We start from the raw sequence: 9,025 nt of genomic DNA on the forward strand, positions 1-9,025 counted from the left end.
ATATTTATTTAACCACAATGAAAAAAAAATTAATTTTCCAAAATCGATGCAAAATTTTAATCAACAAAATACAATAAATTATTCCTTTTTATTTTCAATTAATTTAAATTAAATTTAAATTTTTTAAATTATAAAATTGTTCTGGATTTTTTGACGCATGCGTATTTCATCCAAAAAAAATTGACAGGGTGAATTTTGTGTCGATGAGCATTGTGCATTTGTGTTGAGCTGAAATAGTAATAATAAAATGAAAAAATAAATAAAATACAGTGAAAAAGGGCGTGCGCATGAATTTTTAACACACAAAAGCTTCGGGGAAAAATAGGTGGGTGGTTTAAGGGTGGAAAAAAAAAAGGATGAGTTAAATCGAGAAGAGAAAAAGAGTACCGACAGATTACGATCTTCCATTCGTTCGTTCGTTCGTTCCAATTATTTTGTCCAATTAAAATATCGATTTTCTTTTTCATATCCCTGCACAACCCTCTTTTTATTTTTTTATATTTTCAATTTTTATTATTAGCCGTCGTTTTACCTTTTCATCTTCTCTTTATTTAATTTTTTATTTTACTCGTTTATTTTATTTTTTTTAATTTTTACCTTTATTTTTTTTCTGTTCAACGTTTTATTTTCTGTGTCGATCTGGCGCTTCACCCGGACACGATATTCAATTATTGACTGCGAGAAAAAGAGAAAGAGTAAAAATGAAAATGGCTAAATAAAAAAAATAATAAAAAAAAAAAAAATAAAAAAGAGAATATATAAACGTCAAATATATTGCACATACAGATCTATGAAAAATCGTATTAAAAGACAAAAATAAAAAATAATAAAAACTATAAAACAAACGAGCTTATAACTTGCACGGTAAACGAAATAATATTTTACTTTTTTTATTATTCCAATTTTTTCTCATTTAAAAAATTGAAAAATAAATATTTATAGCATCGTTTGTTACATTTGTCCATCAATAAAAAATAAAAAAAAACCAAATGAAATATAAAAAATTCAATTAATTCCTTCAACTATTTATATACCTTTTCCAAATAAAAAAAAAAAAATCATTTATTTTCTGTCTATTGTATTTAAAGGTTTGAACTTGTTCACCAAGTTGAAATGTATATATTTTCTGTCTGTTCTCAAAATAGACCATAGCTAATTTTATGGTTGAGCACGACACATATACTTAGTTAAATGTCTCAAAATTAAAACATAAATTCATGATGATATAAAAAATAAAAAAATGATCCATATACGATGATGATAATTACACTAGTAATACAGGGTGTTTTTTAGTAAAAAAAAAAAAATTGTCAATTAAGATTTAAAAAGGGTAAAAAAGTGAGAAATGCCAGGACCACCATGATTGCAATTTTAACGGCAATTTGACATGAAAAAAATAAAATAAATAAAATATATTTATATGATTTTCATGCTCAATATAGCTAGGCCAGTAATAATTAATGACTTAAACATTAACTCTTAATGTGTCTACATAAATATTAATTTGTGTACATTCGATTGAATATACACATACGTGCAGCAAGTGTATGCAAGTGTATGTTTAAATTGTAAATATATAAATTATATTTGAGGGATAAAATTTAAAATTTTGAGGATATATGTATATTAACAAAAAAAAAAAAAAAGGGGAAGCCCATCAGACTGACACGAAACACAAGGACATAGTATGCATGTCCTGGACGTGAAACGGATTCAACAAAAGATTAAGTGCCTTTTAAAAACATTTTGTTGGACTACTGTGTAATTTAGATTTGATCATTTTCTCTTATCATTGTTATAAACAAGTCAATTAAGAAAATGAGAATTTAAATATATATATTTTTTTCATTTCAATAAAAACATATCAATCAAGTTTTAATTTTTATTCAAACGATGCAAAATGATATAATGTTGCAATGATTAATTAAAATAAAATATGTATATGTGTGTTTTATATAATTATAATTATTCGCAAGCAGAAATTTTTGTTTTTTATTACTTTTTTAATATCATTTTGTTATTTAATTAATTTTATTGACAATTAATGTCATGGCTGTGATGATATTTATATAATTTTGTATTTTTTTTTTTTGCATATGTGCGGTGGGGGGTGTATATGTGGCACGCGGATGAAGCGGGTAGACATTCTGACATCGCGAAAAATAACTAGCGGGTGGTCTCCAAGTCTCATTATGTCAGGCTCCCCACCGACGTTGCCATCCTATCTATTTAACGTATCGTTTGCCTTGGTAACCATCCAAATTGGTTCAACATCCCTCTCTACTATATTTTATTCAGTAGCAACAATTATTATTTTTTTTTTTGTAAAGCTTATAGACAAGTTGAAATTTAAAAAAATATTTTTTTAATGAAATTTTAATTTACTGTGAAATGAAATTTAATTGTTTATTTTAATTTTGAGTTTTTTATTTTTGATGAATGTTATTGTCAATTGACGTGTAATGTTTTTAAATTACTTTACAATTGGCTTGTCATTTGATATTGAAATAAAAAATTCATGTTTTTTTTTTTTGATAAATAAAAAGGCAATTTATGCCAATAAATAGGAAAATCATAAATATTAAATTTAAATAAATTGACAATACAAAGTTGAAATGATAAAGAGATAAGTTCAATAATTTTATAATTATTTTATTTGATTTTTTATAATCTTTGATCGATTAATCAGTATATTATTTTATAATTTTATTTATCAGACATATGACTAAACTATTTAGTCATCTAATTATAAACATGATAATTTATATAAAAAAATATAAAAAAACATTTCTTTTAAAACGCAATAAAAATAGATTTGAATATTTTAAAAATACTGATTTTTAATTTTGATAATAAACTAAAATGTATTTTAATTAAAAATTTTAAAACATAATTTAAAATAAAACTCAAGAAATTGGCCTCAATGTTGACCTAGTTTCCGGTACTAAATAATCAATGAATAATTATTTTTCTATTTTTCAATTCAATAATAAAATTCTAATTGGAAAATGTTAATTTGAATTGCTGAAGATACTTGCGCATTTCCGATTGTCATTGTAATGCTGATCTTTGACATTAACATTTTATTTACCAATTCTTTAAACGTTCAAACTCATCAGCCAACACAAATTATATATATATCAAGTAAATAACTTATTAACTTTTAAAAATAACGAATAAAAAATACATAAATATCACACACAAAATTGCATTTAAGTATTTTGTAAATGCAAATGTATAAAACACATCGACAATTACTGACCCTGGCCTAAAAATAATATTTATTATTATTTTAATTATTCTCGATTCATTAATGAATTATAATTTATCAATAAATAATATTTTTTTCATTTTATAAATTATCATTAATTTATAATTTCAATGAAATAATAAAATTAAATTCATAAATACATTTAATTATAAAAATAAATAAATAATTAATTTGTTTTTTAAAATGACCTACAAACTTTACCTCTTTTTTTTGTGCTATACTTAAGTCAACATGGATGTGTACAATCGTTGACTCTAATTGGTCAATTACGCTCATTATTGTCCAAAGTAGGGATGAGAGCTATATAGGTTTCGATTAAATTTGACTCTCTTCACCCTTGTGGCGCTGTTGTCGTACACATCCTCTTTACTTTTCTCCTCTGCGCCATTTTTTCACCTCTTTAAATGTAATTTTTTTTTTTTTTTATTTTTTGTTATTTGCCTCTTTACCTGTTATAAAATTTCCATGTGAGATTGAAAATCTCCTGTTTTACAGTGACAAAAGGGGGATGAAAAAAAAAAAATGTAAAAAAGTAAAATAATTTTGTATTTCTCGCACGCTTTTCCCTCAATGCACGAGAGATCGGTTTGTCTTGCAGTTTAAATTTCAATAAGACATTACCGTAGTGGGGATTGTAAGGTAGGCGTTAACAATATCAAAATCAACCCTACGTAAAATATCGAAACGCCTCTTTGCTTCATATAGAGGGGGCTTTGTATGACTACTCGGTCTTTGTCGGCATCATTCGATGTACCTCGGTATCCCTACTTTGACTGCACAAACTGGCGCATACATTCATATCAAACACATACACACTCAAACTAAGAGATCGAAAAAAAAAATCGAAAGTTCGGTCGCCAACCATCGGTCTGACTGTTCCTTTACTAGTTCACTCGTTGAGTTTGATCTGTGAACATCTCTCCTCTACTAGAAAAAAAAAAAAAAAAAAAACTACTAAAGATAAAAAAAAAATTCAAATTACCATTTATAAATTTTTGACATACTGACATATTTCATTGTGTTATATTATTCATATATTATCATTGTGTTAATAATTTAAAAAAAATAGTGGAACATTTTGTGCAATTAAGTGATTAAAACAAGAAAAAAATAAACAAGTGTATTTAAAATATTGATTTAATTTATGAAATGATATATTGAAATATTTCATTTGTATAATTATATTGATATAAATAAAAATTTTAAGATGACTGTTACAAGATTGACCCAGGTAACACCACCATTAACAAGTCCAACTGCTGGTGAACATGCACAATCACCAGCATCATCACCAGCAAAATTATCATCCCCAAGAGGATTGAATTTTTCAGTTGAATCAATATTAGCACCATCACAAAAATTACAACGTGATATTGACTTAAAATCAATTTATAGACTACCAACAGTATGCCCGACTGATTTATCAAATGAAAATACAAATCGTGTTCTATCAAATTATTATAATACACAAGAAAATCAACATTACATTGCATCTCTATCACCAGCAAGTGTTTGTGGTTCAACAACATCATCATCTTCATCAAAAATTTATGAAAAAAATCATTCAATAACAAATATGATAACTCCAACATCACCAAAGCAATCAACATCATTGTCAAGTGAATACAATGGCTCACAATCACCTCGTAGTTCACACGATGACAGAAGATCAAGATATTCAGAACCGGATATTGATGATGATGATATGGATGATGATGATAATAATGATACAAATAGTGTTGTTGATGTTGAAGATTTAGAACATATAAATATACCATCAACAACAAATTCAACACTAATTAGACCACCATTTGATGCATATATTGGTGCATTTAAAAATTTCGGTCCATTGCCAAATTTACAAGTTGGCCTTCCAGTATGGAGTGATGCCAGTTCACATCACAGAGCAGCAGCCGCTGTTGCAGCTGCTGCAGCAAGCTATTATCCATCATCCTTCGCTCATCACCCACAACTCAACGGTAATATACTATCCTAATTACATTACTGTAGTCAAAACAATTTATATTTTACATTTATAAATGCATTTTCATTTGCAAAAATTTGTCTATAAATATTAACGTCATTTAAAAATTAATAAACGAAATATATTTATTCATCTATTTTCATAATAAATCATTATTAATTTAATCATCGAGGTTATAAAAATTATAATGACTCAGTATATTAAATTCAAAACGAATAAAAAATTGTTGATTAGGTTTTAAATTATAATTTTTATTTGAGACTAATTTTTATACATCATAAAAAAAATTCGCCATCCGACGTTGAGGTAGAAAAAAATTTTTATTCCCTACTCATTCAGCGAAATACTTATTTTCTTTTTTTTCTTTTCGAAAGACTAGCTTAGCAGCAATGATTCAGCATTATGAAGATGCTCCGAAAAATATACATTCAAAAGTCTTCAAAGTTTCAAGGGTTATTGTCTGTATGTGGCTTGAAAGTTTATGAATTTTGTTTTTTTTTTATTTTCCACAAGCTAGGAAATTTATAAAGATTAAGTAATTGAGCTCAAAATAATGTATGGTGGGGTTGTTATTGTCTATGGGTTTATGATCCCCACTAAATTACATACAGGAGGAAAGATGGGCGGGAAGATGAGGGGGAGGAATAAAAAAAAGCAATAAAAGCAGTAAAAAATGCATTCAATCATGAATAGAGTCCCTCATTGTTAAAAATATATATTTTTTTAATTTTAATATAATTAGTTTCTTTTTTTTTTTAATATTCAATTTAAAGGGATTAAAAAAATATTCTTTTCCTTTTTTTTATCATCTGTTTTTATCTTCAGAAAAAAAAAAAACGACAAAATGTTTATAAATTGGAATAAATTTTAAAGTTGAATTGTTGGTGAAGCTTTGGATATACGCGTGTATGAAAACAATTTGAAAAATCCTTTGGCTTTTAAATCAACAACAAGATTTGTCGTGAAACAATTGACAGATTTGTAGGTATATCCAAAAACGTATTTCTTTGAATATTTTTATTTTTTTCGTTTTATTTTGTAGGGCTATCGAGTCAAGTATATACATATTTATTCAAAAATACACAAATATATATTTTGCAAGATATACGTTAAAGACAAAAGGCCATTTGATGGTTATTTTTTTGAATTTCAAATTGGTAACTTTAAAACTTATATAGCTCTTGAATATATCACTGTTTTACTTTATCATCATTCACATTTTATTTTTATTTTTTTCGCAAAAAGAATGAGTCAGAAATATATACCATACGATATAAACGCGTGAGTCTAGCGCACGAGGCAAAAATTCTTCTTTGTTGAAAGGCCAATTTCGTTTCTTTTCTCTTGGTTTAAGGATCCAATTAGTCTCCGGCCAGTCTTTGGCATTCGGTATCTCTTCAACTCTTTTGCCATTTATTGAGAATGGTTCTGCTTGGGCGATCGGCCAAAAACCGATGCTTGTCCTCCAACCGAACATATATCCGACGGATTTTAATCCGTTCAAACGCATTCATCCTTATTCAACCCTAAAACGATCGAGAATCCATTCGAAATAATTAGCTGATTTAACCAAGATAGTCCTTCCTCGAACATGCTACCAGTCTTAAATTTTTTTTTTTCATTTTTATTTCGCTTTCTTTTGCCATTTTTTATCTTCCCCTCTTATTTAACGACCCCCTCGTTGTCTCTTTTTATCGTTTGCTCTTTTGCTACTCTTTGGCTTTCGAAGATTATATGATTAAGACGAAAAAAAAACATAAAAAATTTGAAGAAATAAAAAAGGTTCGAAAGAAAAAAAAATCAAGACAACAACCGGCGTTTATATCATCAAAACGTTCTCGCGCGTACGACCGGAATCTGCGGTCTCAACACTGCTCATATATTTTATATAACTGATGAACAAAAAATGCTAATGGTTGGAAGGATGAGGGTGTGCTCAGTTTTGCGGTGAAAAATTATGAAATGCCTTCTTGCTGAATTAAATAAAGTAGCAGTTAAAAAAATATATATATATTAAAGTAAATTGTTGATGATAAAAAGGAAAAAAAATTATAAACAGATAATATGAGCCTTCTGTTCTTGTTTCGAGATAGACATATGTTGATATAAAAAAATAACATGTAAAAAGTCGTATAATGGGTTTTAATGTTTTTTTTTTTTCCTTATTTTGTTACAGATCATATTGAACCAGCTAGAATTAAGTGTAATCTTCGTAAACACAAGCCAAATCGAAAACCAAGAACACCATTTACAACACAACAGTTGTTGGCATTAGAAAAAAAATTCCGAGAAAGACAGTATCTCAGTGTTGCTGAAAGAGCTGAATTTTCATCGTCTCTTCATCTCACAGAAACTCAGGTAATTATTTTTAAACTTGTAATTTAAAAAAGAGAGAAAAAAAATTCGAAATTTTGAGAATAAAGTTATTGAAAGTTTGATTTTAAATGAAGATATAAATTATTTATGATAAATTGATGATTGAAATATTTATTAATATGGAAAATGTATTTTTTTTTTTGTTCCATCAGGTCAAAATATGGTTTCAAAATAGAAGAGCCAAGGCAAAGAGACTTCATGAGGCAGAAATTGAAAAAGCAAGAATGTCTGCTGTACGACACCACAGTAGCTTTTTCAATGCACATCATGGATTATTGGGAACAGGATTATATCCTGTCAGTATGTTGTCTCATTCCACTGGTTTACCACCACCACCACATCATCATTCGTTATCAACTCATCCACAGAGAGAATAAAAAATTAAGAGGCGAAAACATAAAAAAAAAAAAACAAAATGTTTTCAACACATCTTTTATTATTAGCTACATCTTAATTTTTTTTTTTCTCTCAATTCCATCATTCTTGTTAAAAAAAATTTCATCATCGTCATCATCATCATCAGTCACTTCCGATCGCAAAAAAAAATATAGAAACAATGGCAAAGAATAGAAATAGAAAAATGAAACTAAAAAAAATCAACAAAATAATAATTTGAAAATTAAAATTTTAAAAAAAAAATCAGAAAAAAAAACGATCGAAAAAAATTAACGATTTTTCTGATGCCAATAAACTTGTCTCAATTGAATAAAAAAAAAAAATTAAATTAATAAAATTAAAAAAAAATAGAAAAAAAAAAATAACGATTTCTTAGAGGCCAATAAAATTGTCTCAATTAAATCATGACACTAAAGCTAAAAAATGATAAAAAATAAAAATTTTAATAACGGAATAAAAAAAAAAAAATAGAAAAGTTGAATATATTTTTGAGCTGAATGCTCAACGAAATTGTCTCAATAATATCATCAAAAATAATATTAATTTTTTTTTAATTTTTATTTAATTTATATATAAATCAGATTTCTATTAATTTAAAAAAAAACTTCGTCCTCCAGCAATGTCAAATGATAATTTTTAATTTTAAATGCTATTATTATTTTTTTCTTTTGTTATATATTTTGTAAAAAGTGTACAAGTCATTAGTATATAAAAAAAAATTAGATAATAAGTTGTATAAAATAAATTATAAGTGTTAAAATAAAAGAAATAAAAATAAAAAAATAAAATTTATCTTTTTTAAATTTAATAAATATTAAATTTACAAAAATTAATAATTTAAAATTATTTATTAGCTAAGTCGTTTTTATCTGCAAGAGTCTATTTCAGTCAATCGTTATTAAAAAGTAATTAATACTGTCTGAGATTATATCAAATTTATCAATATTAATTTCTTAATTATAATATTTTTTTAAATTTAAATTTAATCAATCAAATAA

General features: G+C 26.1%; 1 protein-coding gene across 1 annotated transcript; it reads left to right on the forward strand.

Annotated features, from left to right (window-relative positions):
- The first annotated feature begins 4,135 nt into the window (after positions 1–4,135).
- LOC122855703 (muscle segmentation homeobox-like) lies at positions 4,136–8,815 on the forward strand. The gene is made up of 3 exons (XM_044157256.1): positions 4,136–5,250; positions 7,432–7,613; positions 7,784–8,815. The coding sequence occupies exons 1-3, from the start codon at positions 4,479–4,481 to the stop codon at positions 8,006–8,008; spliced, it is 1,179 nt and encodes a 392-aa protein (XP_044013191.1). The 5' UTR covers positions 4,136–4,478; the 3' UTR covers positions 8,009–8,815.
- Positions 8,816–9,025: the final 210 nt, after the last annotated feature.

The sequence above is a fragment of the Aphidius gifuensis genome, linkage group LG4 (genome assembly GCF_014905175.1).
Source record: "Aphidius gifuensis isolate YNYX2018 linkage group LG4, ASM1490517v1, whole genome shotgun sequence".
NCBI lineage: Eukaryota > Metazoa > Arthropoda > Insecta > Hymenoptera > Braconidae > Aphidius > Aphidius gifuensis.

Bases quoted from the DNA above. Each gene is read 5' to 3' on its own strand.
- LOC122855703 (XM_044157256.1), top strand. From the start codon at position 4,479: ATGACTGTTACAAGATTGACCCAGGTAACACCACCATTAACAAGTCCA. The intron at 5,251-7,431 runs GTAATATACTAT...ATTTTGTTACAG, and splicing joins TCATCACCCACAACTCAACG to ATCATATTGAACCAGCTAGA. The intron at 7,614-7,783 runs GTAATTATTTTT...TTGTTCCATCAG, and splicing joins TTCATCTCACAGAAACTCAG to GTCAAAATATGGTTTCAAAA.